At 42.7% G+C, this 22,916-nt stretch overlaps 2 protein-coding genes across 2 annotated transcripts in view; one reads left to right on the top strand and one right to left on the bottom strand.

Moving 5' to 3' along the window:
• Positions 1–4,202: 4,202 nt before the first annotated feature.
• LOC133002986 (NACHT, LRR and PYD domains-containing protein 3-like) lies at positions 4,203–13,005 on the bottom strand. The gene is made up of 9 exons (XM_061072574.1): positions 12,878–13,005; positions 12,226–12,440; positions 10,505–12,009; positions 10,077–10,375; positions 9,033–9,206; positions 8,315–8,488; positions 7,770–7,939; positions 4,792–4,856; positions 4,203–4,265 (listed from the first exon to the last, which is right to left on the bottom strand). Exons 1-9 carry the CDS (start codon positions 13,003–13,005, stop codon positions 4,203–4,205), a joined length of 2,793 nt encoding a protein of 930 aa, XP_060928557.1.
• A 7,749-nt stretch (positions 13,006–20,754) lies between these two features.
• Positions 20,755–22,916, top strand: part of si:dkey-24p1.6 (protein sel-1 homolog 3) — a 38,965-nt gene continuing 36,803 nt past the window's right edge. The window contains exons 1-4 of the mRNA XM_061072572.1: positions 20,755–20,811; positions 20,910–21,387; positions 21,969–22,095; positions 22,179–22,300. Coding sequence (XP_060928555.1) covers positions 20,755–20,811; positions 20,910–21,387; positions 21,969–22,095; positions 22,179–22,300 — 784 coding nt within the window. The remainder of the gene's footprint in view (positions 20,812–20,909; positions 21,388–21,968; positions 22,096–22,178; positions 22,301–22,916) is intronic.

The raw sequence follows: 22,916 nt of genomic DNA, 5'->3' as shown, positions 1-22,916 counted from the left end.
TATCTTGAGCTGCGAGGTCTTTCCACTTCAACGTTCGGAGCAAGAGTGAGTGAGGAGACTGAGGGCTCCTCTATTTATAGGCTGCCTCTCACAGACTCCTCCCCCTTGTTTATTCCACTGTGATCCTTTAATTCTATAACTGAATTAAAATAAACTTATTTATATATATTAACATTCATGATACCGTGTTTCTATGAATATATTATATTTTATTGGATGTAGTGATATATTTATGTATTTATATTCTATTTAAAATAAAATTGTGACTTTGAAGAATTTCGTATATCGATAAACTGTGATTGTTTTAACCCACATATCAAATGACATGTTTTTAATTTGAGTTTTCTATATCCATGTATTGTTTTTGTAATAAATCATGTTATTACTACTTAACATCCACAAATTGTCTTTTTTTCAATAGTCTTTGTGATTTGTGGGTTTCTTTCTTTAACTTTCTTTCTTAAACTCCTTTATGATGCACCCCCCCCCCCCCGAGAAAAAAACGTTTGTTTCTGCCAGTTTAACATTTTATTAAAACGAAAAAGGAAAATCTACTTTGTAAACACAGTACAGCCAAAACATACATACACACAAGTATTGGGATGTGCAAAATCTTCGTAGAAATTAAATAGTCATCCATAAATACAAACTTAAAAGCAGAAGTATACAAGTTAGCAATCTTCTTCAATAAAGAAAAGATTTAGAAGCAGAAAATTCACACAATTTTACTTAACTTTGTAAACACACTATGTAGAACAACTCAAACACACACATTCAAGTAAAGTCCAAAATCTAAATATTCAAACAAAGAATCTTATCCCGAAAAAAATAATAAACATTTAATACTGTAAGCATGCAGCCAAGGTGCTCTCCCCCTTTGTTTATCAACTGTTTGATGAATCTAATCTAATATAAAAGCATAATAGAATGTAAAGTAAAGGAACATCTAGCTGGCGTCAGTTAGGCCTACTTGTAAAATGCATAATGTTTAACAGTAAAATCTCAATTTAGCTTGCACCTAAGTTATAACATATTTGAGTGTGCTAACATTAGCAATAACGTCAGCTAGTTCGAGGTGTATGCATAGGCTAACCATTAACGAACCATCGTAACTTTTTATGAGCAATTAAATATACCTCTTGTTCTGCCTGTTTTGTGATATACATGCCTGAAAGGTGCCTGATATTTCTATACTGAAATAATATCAGCATTATAATTGTAAGCTATTTTATTTAATGACTTTATTGTCGAGGGTTGATTTGTATTTCCTGTTCTAAGCAGGTTGTTGGTAGTGACTCTTATGTTGAAAGTAGTTTTTTAAAAGGAAGTGGGTTCTGTGATGAGTGAAGTTGCAAAGTGAGCAGAGAATAACGTGTGTGCTGTGCCGAGCGCATGACCTGCTCTCGTGTCCTTTGTCGGCTGAGGCCGGACCTATGATACAACTAAACGCTCGGCTACATAATTATTATAACTATGATGTTTTTTCATTTGCCTATTTTTTGGTGCCCCAGTCATGCATGTGGTTTTTTAGGGAGGATTTAAAGGTTTTTCTCAAACCAAATCCCGCGATTGTGCCTAAAGTTTTTAACTCGGCATTAGCATATCGCCCTATTGAACTGTCGGCGTTCCATCCTCCACCGTTCTCCACGCTGGAGCAGGGACGGCTGAATGCGCTCTGCCCGGTGCGCGCATTGCGCACTTATGTGAACCGGACATCTGGCTTCAGGAAGTCAGACCAGCTGTTCGTGTCTTGGGCTACGCCGCACTTGGGGAAGCCTCTTACGAAGCAGCGTTTGTCATGCTGGATCGTGGAGGCAATTGCCACAGCCTATCATTGCAGGGGATTACAAGCCCCCATAGGCCTGCGCGCTCATTCCACTCGGGGGATCGCGGCGTCATGGGCACTGTTCCAGGGCGTGCCTGTGGAAGAGATATGTGATGCAGCCAGCTGGGCAACGCCTCATACCTTCACCAGATTTTATAATCTGGATGTCACTGTACCCCCATGGTCTCATACAGTTCTGAGCGTGGGGTCAGTCACAAATGTCCCTGTCTGACTGACGGATTTAATCGTTCCTCAGTGGTCTTTGGATAAGCTTATCTGGCAATACGGGAGTCGCTATATCCCATAGTGAGATACCGAACGAATGTTGAAAGAGAACTTAAGGTTAAGGAGTTAACCCCAGTTCTTTGAAACATGAGTGAGGTATCTCACCAGATCACCCTCCTTGCCTGGAGCGAGGAAGAGGTGTGCTTATTTTTTAGACCAGTGGTGTCCAAACTTTTTGTCCCGAGGGCCACATACAGAAAAAAATACCAAGGACTGGGCCACTTGCGCCGCCACGCCCCCCTGCCCTGGAGTGGACTGTTGACAGTCGCGTCGCTCAGGGCGGGGGGGCGTGGCGTGGTGGCGTTCTGAGGGACAGCTAGCAAGTCAGCAAAGCAATTCACCGCCAGACCACTAGGTGGAGTAACGTTTTTTGTCAAAGACAACCTTAGAGACACCTTCTTTGTGTGTGGCAGTCTTTGTCGACTTTTTATTACTTTTTCTGGAGGACAAATTTGTCCCTGATCTTTCTACACAGCTTCGTACACTCCGCGACCCGCAAACCGACGTCAGCCGAGATCTCCTTCCAGGAATTGCAGGTCATCTGCGTGTCCGTGTATTTAGTCAGTGACGGGTTATACAAGTGGTCATACTTTCAGATCTCTTCTGCCAAGTGCTCTTCTATTTGGTCCATATCCGTTCTTCTAAATCTTCCTTGGTTTCTGCCAGTATTATGGGGCATGAAACCGGAAATATGACTCTGGAAAGGATGTATTTAGTGGACCAATCACAGCCTTGCGGGCTGCGTGAGGCTTGCGTAGCTTTGTCGTATAGTTACAAACATTGGTGAATGCACGCAAGCACGAAAGAAGGGGCACGCAAGGGCTCTTGCGTGCCCCTTCTTGCGTGTCTCTGAAAACGCAGAAGCATGCACTGACCTCTCCCCTGTCGAAAAAGCCTGGCCCCATAAAGCAAAACAAAGTGCTTTAAGTAAGTGCCATTTGAGCGCTACTACATTTTTTTTTTTTTTATAAATTATATTTTTGGACATTGATGCGGGCCAATTAAAAATGGATGGCGGGCCGCAGTTGGCCCGCGGGCCGTAGTTTGGACACCCCTGAATTAAATCAACTGATAAATAATCCAAAATAAATGTATTGATCTGCTGTCAGGCTGTTTATATTGAGACATATTGATCAGATGTAGAATTTCATTATGAGCACAAACTTTTCCTTATAAGTAAGTTAGTATGAAACGTCCTCGGGTCAGTTTTCTATTAAATATGGTAAAATGTTTATGAAACAGTTTCCTCAGAGACTTAAAGATGCTCTGCTCTTCATCGACTCTTCTTCATACTGTAAATGTCTCATTCACTTTTCTTCTGCTTGTTTCCATTATGTCAAACTGGTGATTTTGTTCTTTTACCTGCACCAAGGACGAGCTGTTTCCACCTGTTTGTTTGAAGAGGAAAGAAAAACTGAGTCATGATTCCAGTGAAGTCGGTGGAAGGATGTTTATTGAGCATTAAAGCAGAGACAAGTAGAAACAGAACTTTTCTCTCTGAGATGTTTTTCTTCTCGTTACATCTGGTTTGTCAAAGAGGAAATGATCCATGTGTTTGACTCATAGACTGAATATAAAGGCTTTGACCCATTTTTAAGTCCAGAGTTTTGATCTTTTGTGTCAAAGACAAAACTCTGATTTTAAACTCAAAGTGATTTGATTGTGTTTAACTTTGTGTTGAACTAAATCAATTTGTGACGTGAATCCAGGAACTGTAAGATCATAAACAAACATATACACAGAATGTGGTTCTACACACATGGAGACATACTGAGGGACAAAGGTGGAAAATAATAAAGACAAACTTAAACACACTGTATGTGACTCTTTATAGAGGGTTTATATATTCTGCTTGTGTTGTGTCATTTCAATAAACACATTCTTCATGTGAATAAACACAATCTGGGCAGGAAGGTTGCTGGTATGAATCCGGTTCAGATGGGTCTTCCTGTGTGGAGTCTGCATGTTCTCCACGTGTTTTCTCCAGGTGCTCCGGCTTCATCTCACAAACACATGCAGATTAGGGGTTGTGTAGATTGGAGACTACACACAAGCTGCTGCTGCTTCAGCCTCTGGATCTTCAGGACACAGCTCAGCCTCCGTCCACACACATTGTCCTCTTCAAACTCCCCTCCACAAAGGTGTCCCCCCCCACCTGTTGAGAGAAGAAGACATCAGTGTCACAGAGACTCACTTCCTCAGCTGTGAGTCAGTGATGCAGCACATCCAGTAGAAAGAGCAGCAGGGACTTCAGTCCTGTTCAGAGGTGGAGCAGCTTCCTCTCTGCTTCATGTTCACGTGTTGGAATGAACACACTAAGAGCTCAGTGTGTGTCCTCTGCATGTCAAAGTGCAGAGTGGACACCTGAGAGGTGGATTTACTGCTGTTACAGGTGAAGACATGTTTCACTGTGTGTTGATGAACATCTGCTTCTGACAAACTGGGACCAGATGAGACAGATGGACCTCAGCAGAGGTTCTGATCTGTATAAAGAGTTCCTGGTTACCATGGTGATGAGAAGAGGCTTCAGTCCCACTGATCTCAGAGCTGTGACAAAGATCCACCTGATCAGTTCTTCACTGATGAAGTGAGAGGACAAACTGTCTCAGATCAGATGAAGACGACACCGTCTCTGTCCCTCGTGTGAGGCTGTCAGCTGTGGTCCAGCTTGTGTAAGTTACTGCACCCCCTGGTGGCATCTGGTCAAAATACATGTGACCACTGTTGGGACTGAGGCCCCAGTGATCTGAGTTTTCAACAAAGAGCCATAAAGGAGGCCTTCACGCAATGCTGAGACCAGCCTAGAGTTTCCCCTCTAATAAAATTCCAGCATGGAGATCTTATCTCCATGTGGGACCAAATCACTTCCTGGGTCTGTGAAGGACCCTGCCACTCCCTGAGATGTGACTTCTGACCGTCAATTGGCTGATAGCCAGCTGACCCCTGACCCCCCCTCTCGAGGAGGCAGGAACTCCTCACATGAGATAAAAGGGATGAGCCCCCACAGAACTTGCTCTTTGTCCTCTTTTACTCCAGCGCTGACGTTGCCACTAGACCTCCCGAGGTCTTACTAGATAACCCAGTAAGCTAATGGAGGCGATAAGACGTTTGTTTTATTCATTTCATTTCATTTCCTTTATTCTGTTATCTCAGTCGACGTTTTATTTTGATAGGACTTTTTGCTGTTTTAACTTAAAGGACCGAAACAGGAAATTGCTCGCGGGATGAGCTCAGACATTTCCCACACAGACTTTCTTTTATTCTTTTTCCACACGATCTACAACGGCTACAAGCAGCCGCACGTTCCTGTAAGGCAGCATGATCTCCGCTGCTATCGAAGAAGACGAAGCTTCATCCCGTCACGGAGCACGACGGATCCGCTCCTGTTCGGTCCTGCGGAGCTCACGTTTCGCCACTTCCGGGTTCCGGTTTAACGGGAGTGTTTGTGTTACAGTATTGCGTGCCGTGAGAAGCGCCTCCGGCCGTGCTGTTAACGTCCGTGTAAGTCTGCAGTGATTTTACCAATCAAAACCTCAGCCCACAACGTTCGCTTGAGGGCTGAGTGGTGAAACCACTGTTAACTTATCTCTGACGGTGTTTTAAGAGTTCTGTTCTCTCCTTGCATGCTCTCGCTCTCGCTCCCTCTTATCCTAAACCTACGTATATACACGTTCCGATCTGTATTTATAATACAGTTGAGGTCACATAGTTAAATCTATATTTAGAGGGCCTGAACGCATCTTGCTGCCATTTTGACTCCAAAGCTAAGCTAGAACAAAGAATCCTTTTGTTCTGCCTCCTCCTTTGTGTCCCACACGTGGTCTGGCGGCCATAGGAGATTATTCATCACTAGACCCGCCCTCTATTCTGGCTCTAAAAATTCATAAACGAATACGCCATTTTGTTTTGTAGTCAGACCACCATTTTGAGAGTTTTTAGACCTAATGATTCCTTGAATCATTGTCTGCCTCCATCTTAGATGTGACGTCACCACGTGACTGCGTCATCGCCACGCCCCCCTTCTCTCTGTCTCTCTCTCTCTCACACACACACACACACACCTACACACACAGACACAATGATAGACACATACACAGATACACACATGCACAGATACACATAGATGAATACATGTGTGTTCTAAATTGTGATAAGCTGCTGCTGTTGTTATCTTTGAAATATTGGAGTTTGTTAAAATGATGAATCATTAAATAACATTAACTATATTTCACACATATACACACACACACACACATACACATAGAGAGACACATTGACACACACACACACACAGACAGACATACATAGGTAGAACGCAGGTTTTACATCTTTGTTGAAATGATGAATCATTGAATAACATTAACTATATTTCCCCTTTCTTTAATAAATGCTTTTGTAATTAAAGTATCTGTAGTCTGTGATTATTTGTGCATATGTATGTGAATGCAGCTGGATTATAATAGCCTGTGCTTGAACTCGAAAACCCTTCATTGTTTAATAAATAATCATTAATATTAACTATTGAGATTATTAATTTAACATTTATCATATGAGACTGATATTTATAGTTTGATTCGTTGGTCCCTGTAACCAGGGTGGTGCCCCTCTACGATAAGCAGGTATTACAGATTGTATCATTCTTAATTGATAATTTTATTGTTTTCATTAATTATTTAACTATTCTTAATGGATAACCTTTTCATTTCTAATTGATTATTTTACTATTCTTAAGTGATAGCCTTATCATTCTTAATTATTTTTAATAAATAATTTTTATTATTTTAATAATCATATTTCATGAATATTAATAATTAGCCAACGTCAAGTCTACTCCTATTGCACAACACCACGGCATAATAACGTTTGAACGAGACAAATAACTCGAGGCCACGAGATCTGAAACTGTTTTTTTCTTGCACACTGACTATGAGGACACACACACTGCTTCTGAGGACACACACTGTCTCACTGACTATGAGGACACACACACTGCTTCTGAGGACACAAATTGTCTCACTGTCTCTGAGGACACACACTGTCTCACTGACGCTGAGGACACACACTGTCTCTGAGGACACACACTGTCTCACTAACTCTGAGGACACACACTGTCTCGCTGACGCTGAGGACACACACTGTCTCTCTGTCTCTGAGGACACAAACTAACTCAATGTCTCTAAGGATGCACACTGTCTCACTGTCTCTGAGGACACACACATGGACCTGTCTCCAGGAAGCTGACTGAGGTAATCTGGTGTTTTGGGGACAGGATGAGTCTGGAGACATTGAGATGTTCTGGGTGAGTTAGAGATCAACTGAACCAACCAGACGTTGATTTAAACTTCCCTTATCCGTCCCTTTAAGGAGAGTGTGTACCACACAACAGCGTAGAGTCAATGTGGTCAGTGGGCGCAGCTTTTATACGGGTCGATCTCAAACTTAACCTGGAGCAGGTTAGCCGTTCATCAGAAGTTACCATGGTGATTTACCTCGTTAAGAAGTGGACAAGCTTCGTAGGACTGAAAAAACTAAACCTGAAGTTAACCTGATAACCACAAATCCTGCTGGTAGCACAGACCCTGGATCTGTGATACTGACTGTGTTTAGTAAAATACTGATGAAAGCAGCGTAGACTGACTCCAACCATCTACTGACCTCAGAGTCTCCAGTCGACAGGTTGGACTCTGCTGTAGATCAAGCAGCTCTTTCACTCCTGAGTCCTGCAGGCCGTTGTCTCTCAGATCCAGTTCTCTCAGATGAGAGGGGTTTGACCTCAGAGCTGAAGCCAGAGAAGAACAACTGATCTCTGTCAGTCTGCAGTGATGCAACCTGAATAAAGAATAAAACTTAACTGTAAATTAAACTGAGTTCATGTCTGAAAATAACAGACAAATATTCATGTCAGCAGAGACTCATAACATGGCAGATAAATATGAAATCAGACATGTTGGACTAAAAACGAGTCCTGATTCAGTACAAATAGATTCTTTGGACCCGGCCTCTGTCCTGCAGATCAGTTTAGCAAATCCAGAACTAAAGTGTTTTAACAAGTAGATAAATATTTAAAATGTCACAAATTAATTTATGAATGGATTCAAGTTATGTATGAAGAGGAATTATGTTAAATTATAATTAAATGAGATCAATTGTGAATAAATGCTGTTCATAGATATGAGATCTACAAAAGTCAGTCAGTGAACTGACCCCAGAGTCTCCAGTCGACAGGTTTTACTCTGTAGAAAATCACACAGCTCCTTCACTCCTGTGTCCAGCAGGATGTTACTACTCAGATCCAGTTCTCTCAGATGAGAGGGGTTTGACCTCAGAGCTGAAGCCAGAGAAGAACAGCTGATCTCTGACAGACTGCAGTACCACAACCTGGATAAAGAAATATGAATATTAGAATGTGTCCTCCTGTTGTTGTGGATCGTCATCATGTCAACACAGACTCTCAACATGCTGCTGACATCAGTCCAGTCTGTTACCTGAAGATAAATATCAGATCAGACATGTTGGACCATTGTTTCATTCATCAGTATCTTCTCTGTGTGTTGGTCACTGAGCAGGTTTGCGTAATTAAACACTGTTTAAAGTAGGGATGGCTCCTGATGTCACTTCCTGTTTGTTTCTACACTTATCAACTGTCCAACGTGTTTCAACAAGAATGTGTCTTATTTTGAAAACCTGAGGAGGACGAGTGGTCGGCCTCAGTCCACATGTTATTTACTGACACTTTCTTAGTGATCAGGAGCAGGTGAGTGCAGGTGAATGGAGTTGATGAGGTGGACGTGACTGACAGGCTGGGTGAGGGACAGATGACTGAGGGACAGTGAGCAGAGCAGAACTGAGACACTTCAAATGTCATGTAATGTAATGACCCAATAAGAAAGAAAGTCTGAAAAGTGAAGAAGGATTTAAGGACCTCAGAGTCTCCAGTCGACAGTTTGGACTCTCCAGTCCAGAACACAGCAGCTTCACTCCTGAGTCCTGCAGGTCGTTTCTACTCAGATCCAGTTCTCTCAGATGTGAGGGGTCTGACTTCAGAGCTGAGGCCACGACTTCCCAGTGAGTCTCTGAGAGTCCACAACCACCTAGTCTGTAATTAGAGAAAATATCAAATCTGTGAGAAGTAAATCAGAAAACAAAACAATCATACAAAACGTGATCATGTGACCCTCACCCTGGTAAATCCCCTTTTTGTTAAAAACTCCTCAAGAGAATCCTTTCAGATTTGGTTCAAACTTTCATTCAGACTAACAGAGGAACTCATTAGATTCAGATGGTCAGAGGTCAAAGGTCAAGGTCACAGAACATGTTCATGGCCTCTTGAACATGATATCTCAAGCCTGTCTTTAGGGGATTTCTTCACATTTTGAATAAAAGACAAACAGATAGATTTCTGTGGTCAAAGGTCAAAGGTCACAGTGACCTCATGTTATTGTGAAGTCAACATGTCAGGAACCTGGAGGGACGGACACTGCACTGGTTGGTGGTGGAGGACAAACGCAGGGTGGGAACTCTAGTTTGACAAGAAAGAAGAAGAAACTATATTTCCTGCTTCTTCAGTTTCAAGGAACCGTCAGTGATTCAGTGATCGTCTCCTCACACTGTGCTAGCTGTTTGAACAGATATATATTGATATATATATATAGATATCGATATCGATATCGATATCTATATCTATATCTATATCTATATCTATATACACAGTATATACAATAATCTCCCTTGGACCCCACATAGTCGTATATCTGAACCCTCAAATTCCAGCACAGTGATCACATTGGATTTCACTCTCCACATCTGATCTAGTTGTTCTCATATGTACATGAGAACAATGAGAATGTATATGTACATAATAATAATAACTTTATCACAAGCACACACACACACACACACACACACACTGAGTGTATTTGAAGAACGACTCATCTCCACTGATTGAATTGATCATGTCTGGACTCACAGAGCCTTCCTGCAGTTTCTCACAGCTGGGATCAGTCTCCGTCGACCCTGGTATGACGTGTTGAACTTCTCTAGGTCCAACTCATCCAGAACCTCCTCTGACATCTGCAGCATGTAGGCCAGAGCTGAGCAGTGGATCTCAGAGAGTTTCTCCATCGATCTGTTCTCTGACGTCAGGAACTGTTTCATCTGCTGATGGACTGAGTGGTCGTTCATCTCAGTCAGACAGTGGAAGATGTTGATGCTTCTGTCAGGAGAAATGTTATCACTCTGCATCTCCTTCAGGTTGTTGATGACTCTCTGGATGATATCTGGATTGTTCTCTGGATTGTTCTCTGGATTGTTCACTGTCCGACCCAGCAGCCATCCTGAGACTCTCTTGATGATCTTTGGATAGTTCCCTGTCCGACTCAGCAGGCCTCCTGAGACTCTCTGGATGATATCTGGATTGTTCTCTGTCCGACCGGGCAGGCCTCCTAAGAATCTCTGGTTGGACTCCAGACTGAGGCCGTGAAGGAAGCGAACAAACAGGTCCAGATGACCATTTGTACTGGTGAGGGATTTCTCCATGGTTCTCTTCAGGAGGTCATCCAGGGAGAAGGTACTGTCTGTGTTCACACCTGTTCCCAAGAAGTTGTTGAGTTCTTCTGTGTTCCTCTCGGTGTAACAGTGGAACATGTAGACTGCAGCCAGAAACTCCTGAACGCGCAGATGAACAAAGCAGTAGACTGATTTCTGGAAGATCACACACTCTCTTCTGAAGATCTCAGTACAAACTCCTGAGTACACCGAGGCCTCTGTGACATTAAGACCACACCACTCCAGGTCTTCTTGGTAGAACATGATGTTTCCTTCCTCCAGATGTTTAAGTGCCAGCCTCCCCAGCTTCAGGAGAACGTCCCTGTCAGCCTCCGTCAGCTGCTGTGGACTCGTCTTACGTCCCTCACCGTACTTGTTGTTCTTCCTCTTTGTCTGAACCAGCAGGAAGTGTGAGTACAGGTCAGTCAGTGTCTTGGGCAGCTCTCCTCTCTGGTCTGTGGTCAACATGTGCCCCAGAACTGTAGCACTGATCCAGCAGAAGACTGGGATTTGACACATGATGTGGAGGCTCCTGGACGTCTTGATGTGTGAGAGGATTCTGCTGCACAGCTCTTCCTCACTGAATCTCTTCCTGAAGTACTCCTCCTTCTGGGCGTCAGTGAAGCCTCGTACTTCTGTGACCCTGTCGACACATGCAGGAGGGATCTGATTGGCCGCCGCAGGTCTGGAGGTTATCCAGACGAGAGCCGAGGGAAGCAGATTCCCCCGGATGAGGTTTGTCAGCAGCACGTTGACTGGTGACCTCTGTGTGACCTCAGACACAAGCTCCCTGTGGTTGAAGTCCAGAGAAGGTCTGCTTTCATCCAGGCCGTCAAAGATGAACAAAGGTTTACAGACAGCAAGCGTCGCTGCCGTGAGCTTCTGTAACGCTGGATGGAAAACACGGAGCAGCGTGAGGAGACTGTGCTGCTGGTCCTTCACCAGGTTCAGCTCCCTGAACGAAAGCACAGTCAGCAGACCCACATCCTGGTTTTCTAAACCCTCTGCCCAGTCCAGAGTGAACTTCTGCACCGAGAAGGTTTTTCCAACGCCAGCGACGCCGTTGGTCAGGACGACTCTGATGCTGCTCTGCTGGTCAGTGGAGGCTTTAAAGATGTCGTGGCACTTGATGGGAGTGTCGTGGAGGATCTTCATCTTGGAAGCCGTCTCAAGCTGCATCACCTCATGTTGAGTATTAACCTCTTCACTCTGTCCCTCTGTGATGTAGATCTCAGTGTAGATCCTGTTGAGGAGGGTTCTAGTTCCTGTTTCATCAGTTCCTTCAGTCACATGTTCACATCTCCTCCTCACACTGAGCTTATGTTCATCTAGAACCTCCTGCAGACCACGATCTGCTGAAAGTCAAGAAACAATGTCAGAGACAGAGAATCTGAGAATCTGCTGATTGTTTTCATCAGATACGGAAAAACTACAGAAAATAAAAGCTTTTTAACTTTCTGCTTTCCTAATGATGTTAAATGTTGATGCTGTATGAAGGAACAAAATAAAACCATTTGTGCTGTTGTCAGAAGTGAAGACATCAGCAGACACATGTACAGTGCTGCTCTGACCGGCTGTCTGAGCTCCAGCTCCTCTTCTGGATCTTTTTCCACACTGGGGACAGGAGGAGTCTCCTGAAGAACCAGACTGGTCCCAGTATGAGGTGATGCACTGTCTGCAGAACCAGTGTCCACAGCTGGTGGAGACTGGATCCTTCAGAACGTCCTGACACAAAGCACAGCAGGACGACTGCTCCTCCTCAGAAACATGACTCCTCTTCCTCTCCCTGTGAAGACATTTCCTGATAACTCACATGTCACAGGTTGTCATTACTTCTGTCAAGGAGGTTTTGTTTTCACCCAGTATGTTTGTGTGTTGGTTGGTTCGTTAGTGGGATTATAAAACACAACAGATTACCAGTAAACTTGGTGGAAGGTTGTGGTCTGTGAACCAGATCGGGGGGGGGGGGGGGGGTCCTCTTTCACAGACATGTTCAGAGGACTGATGTTTGCCAGTGTGTGGAATTTGGTGCAGCTCCAAATCAAAATTAGTCTCTAGTGGATTTCAAAGTGGTTTCATAAGGAGCGTGTTGGTTCTTGGTGGAGGTCTGAGCTCTTTGAGTGATTCTGAGAGATTAGTCACCAACTTCAATGAAGCTGTGTCCTAACACTAGAGGAAACTAGATCCTCTTCAGAGCAGGTCACAGTAGAAACAGTCTCTTACTCTGTGTGTGAGGGTCCAGGTTCATTACTGAAGTTTAGACGTTCTCCCATGGACCAGTCACTCTTCAGAGACACACAGCTGAACCCTGGAGACTCTGCTCTGTCCTCTTCCTCCTCATAACCACTCATCTTTTGTCTGAGAGGAAAAACACTGTGAGCTCAAAGGAATCAGGACAAACCAGTCTGTTCAAGAACAAACCCAAAAATGCCAAGCAAGGACACACACCAACAAACACACTCAGTTGACTGTACCATATGATTGTGAAAACATGTTCTGTTATTAAACACTTGATGAAATATATAAAATATAATATATTTCTTCAAATATAACTGAGTCAACCCTCCTACACTGTGTCCCTGTTGTCACGGTAACCTGAGACAGTTGTAGTTTTAATGTGTTGGACTCAGCCAATCACAGCGTTGAGTCAAACTTTTGATAGACTGACAGAAGTTCATCCTGAATCTTCTTCTCTCTAAAGTCCACGAGTAGAAAACTGACCCAGAGTCAGTGACAGTGAAATAATATGAATAAATAATATAAATGTTGATGATAACTCACCAGCCTCAGACTTCACGTCTCCTCCGTCTGCTCCTTGAAGTTAAAAGTGGAGGCTCCTCCCCCTCCGCTCTGCAGGTACTGGAAATCACATGACTCTGGGTGTGACTGTGTGTGTGACTGTGTGTGTGTGTGTGTGTGTGTGTGTGTGCGTGTGTTGTGTTGTGTTCACACTCACCTGCTCACTTTCCTTCCTTCTGCTCATCCCCGTTCTCAGGCTCCTCCTCCCTGTTGAACCAGTTTACTCTTGAAAAATAAATGAATGCACATGAAGCTAACCCTAACCCATGTTTCCTCCTGTGATTTGAAGGTTGTTATATTTCCTGTTGGAGCTGAATGTGTGACTCCATCTGCAGAACTCTGCCACGTCAGGTCACATAAATACATCGTCGTGAATAATAATTATTAGTTACATGGCAGAACTGATAAGATGCACATACCAGATATTTTCAAGCAAGATCCATTTCATGTGTGCGTCTCCACTCAGGCCTTTAATCCACCCACTGTAATAAGAATGAGGTCTACATCTCATCAGTGTAGATCAGCAATACATAAATACATGTAGAACAACTACAAGTTTACATGAGGCAGAGAGAGAGAGAGAGAGAGAGATTTTTTTGATTTTTGAAACCTTTATTTTCAAAAATTATACAAAACTACTGTCCACGTTTCAATGGATATGTACAGTACGCTTCAGAACAATACTAAAACCTACCTAGAAAGTCATATTAAATATTAAAAACATCTCCTATTATTATCCTACTCTATGTGTCACCAAACTGTTTAAAAACATTCTGCAGTGTATTAAAAAAGGAAACGGAGTCTTTTACATTCATAAAAAGCGTTAAAAACCGACTCTGCTTCTCCACAAAAAGGGCAAATTCACTTGACTTTTGTGATGATGATGGATCATCATGTGATCATGTGAACCGCGATGGCTGCGTATAAAATCACCGCAGTAAAGTGAGCCGTCATCTGGGAATCCAGCCGCCCCCGCGGTTTTTTTTGCGCGTCTACTTGTGGCTTTACGGTAAAACAGCATGGTTGGGTGAAACGGCCCAAAATTAAGAAAAACACAACTTTATTTTATTGGATTTTTTTTTTCAATCTTCATGGCGTACCTACTCATGTCAATTATCATGTATTTTTAATGCAAATTAAAGGGCAAGTCTGTAATGAATACGAATGTATTCATAATGTCACCATATTTGGAAGCTGATTAAAAATATTTCTTGAGGGGTTATAAGTTACTTCGAGTGGATTCCTGTTCTTGGTGTCTCTGAAAATGCTGATACAAATTATTGTGTATTTTTACTCTAGAATAACTGAGAAAATTAAAAGGGGAAATCTGTGAAAGTGGCCCAATGCATTCCTAATGTAGCCATATTTGGAAGCTTATTAAAAATATTCCTTGAGAGGTTATAAATTATTTCGAGTGGATTCTTGTTCATGGTGTCTCTGACTATACTGAGATACATTTTTGTGTATTTTTACTGTAGAATAACTGAGAAAATTAAAGGGGAAATCTGTGAAAGGACGAATGTATTCATAATGTTACCAAATTTGGAAGCTTATTAAAAATATTCCTTAAGAGGTTATAAGTTACTTCGAGTGGATTCCTGTTCATGGTGTCTCTGACTATGCTCATACAGATTTTTGTGTATTTTTACTGTAGAATAACTGAGAAAATTAAAGGGGAAATCTGTGAAAGTGACCTAATGCATTCCTAAATATGTAGCCATATTTGGAAGCTTATTTAAAATATTCCTTGAGAGGTTATAAGTTACTTTAAAAGAATGATACAATCTGTAATTATTACTTATCGTACTAATCTATAAAGATCAGTCTCATTTGATAAAAGTTAAATTAATAATCTCAATAGTTAATATTAATGATTATATAATAAACAATGAAGGGTTTTAAGTTCGAGCACAGGCTATCATAATCCAGCTGCATTCACATACATATGCACAAATAATCACAGAATACAGATACGTTAATTACAAAAGGATTTATTAAAAAGGGGAAATAATGTTAATGTTATTCAATGATTCTTCATTTTAACAAACTCCAATATTTCAAAGATAACAACAGCAGCACTTATCACAATTCAGAACACACATGTAAAACCTATGTGCTATGTACACCGCGTTCCACATTATTATGCAAATTGAATATAAGGGTCAAAAACATACATTTTTTAGTTTTTGAATTAAACTCATGGATGGTATTGTGTCTCAGGGCTATTTGGATGATTGAAATCAATCTCAGACATCTGTGATAATTAGTTTGCCAGGTGAGCCCAATCAAAGGAAAACTACTTAAGAAGGATGTTCCACATTATTGAGCAAGCTACATGTTTCAGGCAAAATGGGGAAGAAAAAGGATCTCTCTGCTGCTGAAAAGCAGCAAATAGTGCAATTCCTTGGTCAAGGTATCACAACATTGGATATTTCCAAAAGAATTGCGCGTGATCATCGGACGGTGAAGAAATTTGTCACTGATTCACAGCACAAGCGGGTTCGTTCAGACAAAGGCAAAATAAGGAAGATTTCTGCCAAACAAATGTGTAGGGTTAAGAGAGCAGCCACTAAAATGCCATTGAATAGCAGCAAACAGGTGTTTGAAGCCGCTGGTGCCTCTGGAGTCTCACGAACTTCAAGATGAAGGATGCTCAAGAGGTTTGCAAGTGTCCTTAAACCTGTTATTCGTTCCTCTAAACCAGGGGTGTCCAAACTTTTTGTCTCGAGGGCCACATACAGAAAAAAATACCAAGGACTGGGCCACTTGCGCCGCCACGCCCCCCTGCACTGGAGTGGACTGTTGACAGTCGCGTCGCTCAGGGCGGGGGGGCGTGGCGTGGTGGCGTTCTGAGGGACAGCTAGCAAGTCAGCAAAGCAATTCACCGCCAGACCACTAGGTGGAGTAACGTTTTTTGTCAAAGACAACCTTAGAGACACCTTCTTTGTGTGTGGCAGTCTTTGTCGACTTTTTATTACTTTTTCTGGAGGACAAATTTGTCCCTGATCTTTCTACACAGCTTCGTACACTCCGCGACCTGCAAACCGACGTCAGCCGAGATCTCCTTCCAGGAATTGCAGGTCATCTGCGTGTCCGTGTATTTAGTCAGTGACGGGTTATACAAGTGGTCATATTTTCAGATCTCTTCTGCCAAGTGCTCTTCTATTTGGTCCATATCCATTCTTCTAAATCTTCCTTGGTTTCTGCCAGTATTATGGGGCATGAAACCGGAAATATGACTCTGGAAAGGATGTATTTAGTGGACCAATCACAGCGTTGCGGGCTGCGTGAGGCTTGCGTAGCTTTGTCGTATAGTTACAAAAATTGGTGAATGCACGCAAGCACGAAAGAAGGGGCACGCAAGGGCTTTTGCGTGCCCCTTCTTGCGTGTCTCTGAAAACGCAGAAGCATGCACTGGCCTCTCCCCTGTCGAAGAAGCCTGGCCCCATAAAGCAAAACAAAGTGCTTTAAGTAAATGCCATTTGAGCGCTACTAAATTTTGAGTATCAAAAAAAAAAAAATTTTTTTTTTTTATAAATTATATTTTTGGACATTGATGCGGGCCAATTAAAAATGGATGGCGGGCCGCAGTTGGCCCGCGGGCCGTAGTTTGGACACCCCTGTTTTAGACTAAAGGCGATGACGTGACATCCGGTCTTATATAGAGTAGGAGGTCCCTCCTCTATTGACAGACGTCACGTCTGCCTGCCAGTCAGGGCTGGCTAGTGTAAAATTGCTTCTGGGGGACAGCGCGAGGGCGTGTCCCATAGTGAGATACCTCACTCATGTTTCAAAGAACTGGGGTTAACTCCTTAACCTTAAGTTCTGTTGTATGTCTTCAAACACGATTCCCTGAAACATCACACGCACACACATGTGTTATGCACATGTGTTTAATGTCAATACAGCTGAGACAAATGTTTGGTCACTTGTTTGCACAGGTATAGAAGATAAAGAAACAGAGGAACACTCTCTTCGGGACTTTCCATGTGGCTCTCAGCTCCTCCCTGGATGACGTGGACCACAAGATACTGTCAGCAAAGTGGGTCTGTGCAAACACTGACCTGACTGAGCAACTTAGAAGCTGCTCACTTTTGTCCCATTTTGATTTAACATCTCTTGATGCAGGTATATTGAAAAAGTTAGTTCTCCTCCTCACTTATTTTAACCTGCACCACTTTCTCCTCTTGTTTCTCAGACAAGCCCTGGGTGAGGTGACGTCTGCGTTGCGGGAGCGGCTTCATCGCTGGCAGCAGATAGAGATGCTCACTGGCTTCACCATCGTCAACAACCCAGGCCTCCCTTCCCTGGCCTCCTCCCTCCACCTCGACTCCCTATCGGGCAGCAGAGCCACACCTCAGCACTTCATCATGTCCGACGACATGGACGACATGGACGAGGACATGGTGCCCGGAACCCTGCAATGTAAGGGTTCATCCGAATCTCTCGGCCATTCAATGGGGATTAGCCATCCAACACAATCCAAGGCCACGTCTTTGAAATCCAAATATCAGCCCACATGAGAATTTGGACCTTAAGTGCTACAATTTGTTCTTCCCGGTGATAGAGGTAGTGGGGTCACTTGTGTCCATCAATGAGTGTTGTTCTACATTTGTATATTTTGTATAATGTAAAGTCACATGTCTGTCCAGTTGAATATCATTTGTTAACTGTTCTCATTTTTTTGGATAAAAGTGTTAACTGGACTCGATTCTGGAGACTGAAGACTTTTTACTGTCATGACAAATACACAGTGGTGGAATGTAACGAAGTATTTTTTACTTCGTTACTGTACTTAAGTAAATTTTTACGTATCTGTACTTTACTTAAGTAAAAATAATAGTGCCTACTTTTTACTTTTACTCCGTTACATTTTGCAGCTATTATCTATACTTTTACTCCGCTACATTTCTAAAATAAGTGTCGTTACTCGTTACATTTTATGAACACAGTTTCGCCAAAATGTTGCTGTGACGGAGCGGCTCCGCCAGCGCTCCACACACGCACACAGTCACACATGCCCACACGCAGCCACAAACATGTCCACTCTTCCTGTTAAAGTTCGTAGTTGATCACTATCTAACCATCAGCTACTCTGTTTAGCGCTGGGCCGACGGAGGACGCCCACTCGTCAGCTCCGCATCTGCGTGACACACACAGACGCATTTGGGTGACACACACACATACGCACATACACACACAGTGGCCGGTCAGCAGCCGTCCGGACCACTGCGTGAAGAAGGAGGAGGAGATGTTTCTTTAGTTTTAACGCCGCCACTTTATTTATTGACTGTCCACCGGAGCAACACTGTCATCACCTCTAGGTGCTCGTTCACTTCTCGTATTCACACACTTCTTGCGCAAGTTACCCAGGTGCACTACGTCACTCTCTGGGCCCGTTCCTTAAAGGGGCAGGTCATACCTGCAAATGTTGTTGCTTATAATTATTACTAGTAGTGACATCTGTAGAGGCATGAGTATTACCAGTAGCTATATCTGCATTCTTTATCAAAATGGCACAGCCTAGACATTGAGAGACAACCCATTACGTGAGTACTTTTACTTTTAATACTTAAAGTACATTTAAAAGTAAGTACTTTTTACTTAAGTAGGATTGTTGATGTAGTACTTTTACTTTTACTTAAGTATATATTTTCCTGGGTACTTGTACTTTTACTTAAGTACTAAACTTCAGTACTTCCTCCACCACTGCAAATACACTTCATCTTGAGTTAGGGCTGCTCAATTAATCGAAATATAATCGTGATTACGATTATTGGGTCAAACGATCTCCAATCTACTATAATCGAGTTGAAACGATTATTAGGCATTTTTTTCTAAAGCGACGCGCATGCGCAATTCAGCCCCCCCCCCCCGGAGCATTCACAGGGTATCCGCGGGGTCTTGAAAAGTATTAAAAGTTGATATATAAATTTAGGGAAAATCAAGACCCTTAAAAAGTCTTGAATCTTTTTCAAATTCAAAACTCTGTGTAGCCGATGGTTTTTTCCCCTTTTACTGTCAGGCCTCAGCCGAAAAATGACACGAGAGACCCTATTTTTTTTTTACACTTCAAAACTTCTCTCTCGACAACACCCCTTCAAAACAAGAGTGCCGACCAACACCTTGCTTATAGCAGGAACTACACATACAACGTCTGTCAGAGTGCGAGACCGTAGCGCTTGTCGCTGTTGAATCTTCCATGTAGAGGACGGCTAGCTGCAAATAGTGCGCTTTTTTGAAGTTGTGCTATTTTATACTAAAACCAGTGTTCATCTGAGAATAAACCTCTGTTTTCAGCTGTCTTTTAGTCCGTTTTTTTTGAGAAGTCATGGAAATTTGTTTTAAATGCACATCCAAACTATTCCATCTGTCAGACATGAGCATTATTATTATTGTAGGTTACATATACATTTATCTAAAATATAAAATAAAGCTTTAAATTAACTTTTAGTTTATTCTGCAATTAATTCACCTTGTATACGTGAAACATGTATGGGACGGGGAATAATTTCTCTGCACAAGAGAGCACCCTACTACTACGACTGCAGAAGACATTTTCAGCTCCGTGGACTTGCATTTTAGTTCAGTGGGACATGTGCATCAGTATCACAACTGAAAGCGCTGCCTGCTCGACAGAAAAAAACCCTCAGGGGTTATGAGGATAATACTTGAGAAGTCGCAGAATGCAACTTGGAACCATTGTTTTTTGCATGAAATTAAATCAAAACACAATAACTCAAAGAAACAAACTGATAATAAAATCAAAAAAGGAAAACATGTGACGTGTCACGACGTTTCGACCTTCTTGGGTCTTCTTCAGGTCTTATTAGGGCATGTTAAAAAAGTTTTTAAGAGAGAGGCTGAAAAAAGAGGAGCTGCAGCAATGGACAGTTTGAGGAAAGAGATGATTTCTGAACATTACAGCATGTAAACCTTTTCATGTAGTAACACAAATTACAATTAGGAACTCTGAATATATAATTTGTCTCCTTTAAATAAAGATTTATTCTCTTCTCTTTCTCTTCTTGTCTCGTTAGATAACATTTTTCAAACATGTCATGTATTATAAACAGGAAATATAAAATGTACGTGTGGATCAGGTGCGTTCAGTCAGTTTACCTTGTGTGGAGCCTAACTATGTGTATGAAGACACTGGGTGGAGTGATAAGCAGGTAAATATTTACCCAAGCTGCAGCAGCGCTGAGGTGGAGCAGGATGAGGTCCGGCTCTGAGCTTTCTTGTTCCTCCTTAGCTTGAAAATCTTTAATGGAGAGATTAATGAACTCTCTGTGTGGACCATGGATTTCCTGAAGCTGTGCTCGTGTGTCTGTCATCTGTTTTTCCTCGGTGTGCAGGTAGGTAGCCGGTTTCACTTCTTTTAACACTCTTAGCAGCTTTGTGGGAGTGTCGGTGCGACTGCATGTGTGACTGCATGTGTGACTTCTGTCCAAAGGTCGTCTGGGCTGTAGACGAGGTGACTCTCCTGAATCCTCCAGAGGAGCCGGTACCAGACCACGCTCTGGACATCCTTTACTCCTGTGATGAACCTGGCACAGTGCAGCTGGACTGCATCGTCTCCTTTGACACCGGCATCACTTCCACACACCTGCTCAGACAGTGGCGCTGCTTCCCCGGTGACCCCAGAACGAGGAGCCTGGAGCTGAACCTGCCGGACTGGCTGGTGTACCAAGCTGATGGGACTGTGACAGACTCCCAGTGGGTGCTGAGCTGCTTCCTCCGAGCCTCGCTCAGACACGATGGGTTTGACGACACCGAGGACGAGTCCGTTGCAGCCGAGGATTTTGCGATGCTGCAGCCTAAGGCCTATTTCAGGCGACCCTTCAAACGGCATCGGCTCTGTTTCCCCTGGAGCTCAGAAATATTGAAATTGACGCACCAGTTTTTAAATAAACAATGTCCCATAGAGGAAGGTAAGCTGGAATCTGCTCAGGCTGAATCGATGAATGTATTTTGAATAAGAAATAGTTCTAGAGGAGCTTTAAAAAAAACATATATATACATTTCTTCTTCAAGATCCATGAAACAAAACAAAACAAAAACCCTCACCATTTCTGGGTACAACAGATACACCCATTTGTCAATTTGCCAAACTGTAATGGCTTCTTTCTTGGCACCTGACAAGCCAGTAGCCTTCTGCATACTCCTCCTGAAAATGAACCCTTATGTACAGGGGCAAAAACATGACGTCATTGTGGAAGGCTATCGTCAATACGCAGATTAATGGCCCGGTCACAGATAAGCAAAGTTAATATAGGTCGAACCTTCACCTACGGTTAACTTCCAATCGGGAAGGGGTGATTAAAACACTTGTCTTGTAAGGAGTTCAACTTCAGTGAACTTTGACCCACGATATTTGCTTTTAATTTGCATACATACTTATTATATAACATAAACATCGTATTTGTCTGTTTTTAGAGACTAGCTATGGAATGAATCATCTTTACCTGTAGTTATTCCTAAACTTAATCAACTTCTCTCCATGTCTGTGCAGAAACGGTGACATTGCTGTCCTCAATTTTTTCGTCAACTGGAGAAAACTTTGGTATCACCAAGACTCTGGAGCCGTACGGCAGCGAGGTCCTGGAGCATTTCCGTGTCAAAGCTGTCTCCAAACCCTGGTGAGACGGTCCCGCCAAGAGCTGATGGGCCTGCAGACAATGTCCAGACTTTAAAAACTTTTATTTGATGTCTTTTCTTCCAGGTGTTCATTCTCCGTCTGGTTATTTGTGAGCACACGCTGCCAGGGACGGCTGTGCAGCGTCTTCCATCACATTAACTCTGAGGATAACTACATCTCTCCTTCACTGTTCCTCAAACAGTCAGGTCCATCTTTTTTATATCCTATCAACTTTCAGATCTTCTCACTGTGCAAACGCCCCCAGTGCTTAAAAGGGATAGTTCACAGAAAAATTAAATTCACTCATTATCTACTCACCACTATGCCGATGTAGGGGAAGTGTTTTGGGGGAGTTTCAGGGGTAAACAGCTGTTTAAGTCAAACCCAATACAATTGTGGCTTCAGATGTAATAAAACAACAGAAAAAAACACAAGTTGCATCCACACTGCTCCTGTGGTGTCATCCAAGTGTCCGGAAGACCCAACATTCAAATTCGACTTGAAATGGCATCATTTACACCAAGTTGTTAGCCTAAAAATTCTCCAGAGGCTAACAGAGGACTTTTAAGTGGTTATTTTAAATATGGTATAAATAACCTTGTTTCAAGTCGAATTTGGATGTCAGGGATCCCAGAAACTTGGATGACAGCACAGGAGCAGTATAGAGGCAAGTCGTGTTTTTTCTGTTTTTTTATTACATCTAATGCTTTGGTCCCCAGTTACTTCAATTCCATTGGATTCTGCTGCAACCCTGTTTACCTCTGAGACTCCAAAAGTGTATTTTTTGGTGAACCATCCCTTTAACACCGTCTCTCCCCTGTG

The sequence above is a fragment of the Limanda limanda genome, chromosome 6 (genome assembly GCF_963576545.1).
Source record: "Limanda limanda chromosome 6, fLimLim1.1, whole genome shotgun sequence".
Taxonomy (NCBI): Eukaryota; Metazoa; Chordata; class Actinopteri; order Pleuronectiformes; family Pleuronectidae; genus Limanda; species Limanda limanda.
The sequence above is the reverse complement of the archived record's forward strand: the minus strand, read 5'-3'. Positions and strand labels throughout refer to the sequence as shown.

Excerpts from the sequence above, each read along its gene's own strand:
- LOC133002986 (XM_061072574.1), bottom strand. The coding sequence starts at position 13,005 with ATGAGTGGTTATGAGGAGGAAGAGGACAGAGCAGAGTCTCCAGGGTTC. Across the intron at positions 7,940-8,314 it reads TGTCGACTGGAGACTCTGGG|GTTGCATCACTGCAGACTGA; the intron begins GTCAGTTCACTG and ends TTCTTTATTCAG. Across the intron at positions 4,266-4,791 it reads AGATGCCACCAGGGGGTGCA|GTGGGGGGGGACACCTTTGT; the intron begins GTAACTTACACA and ends TTCTCTCAACAG.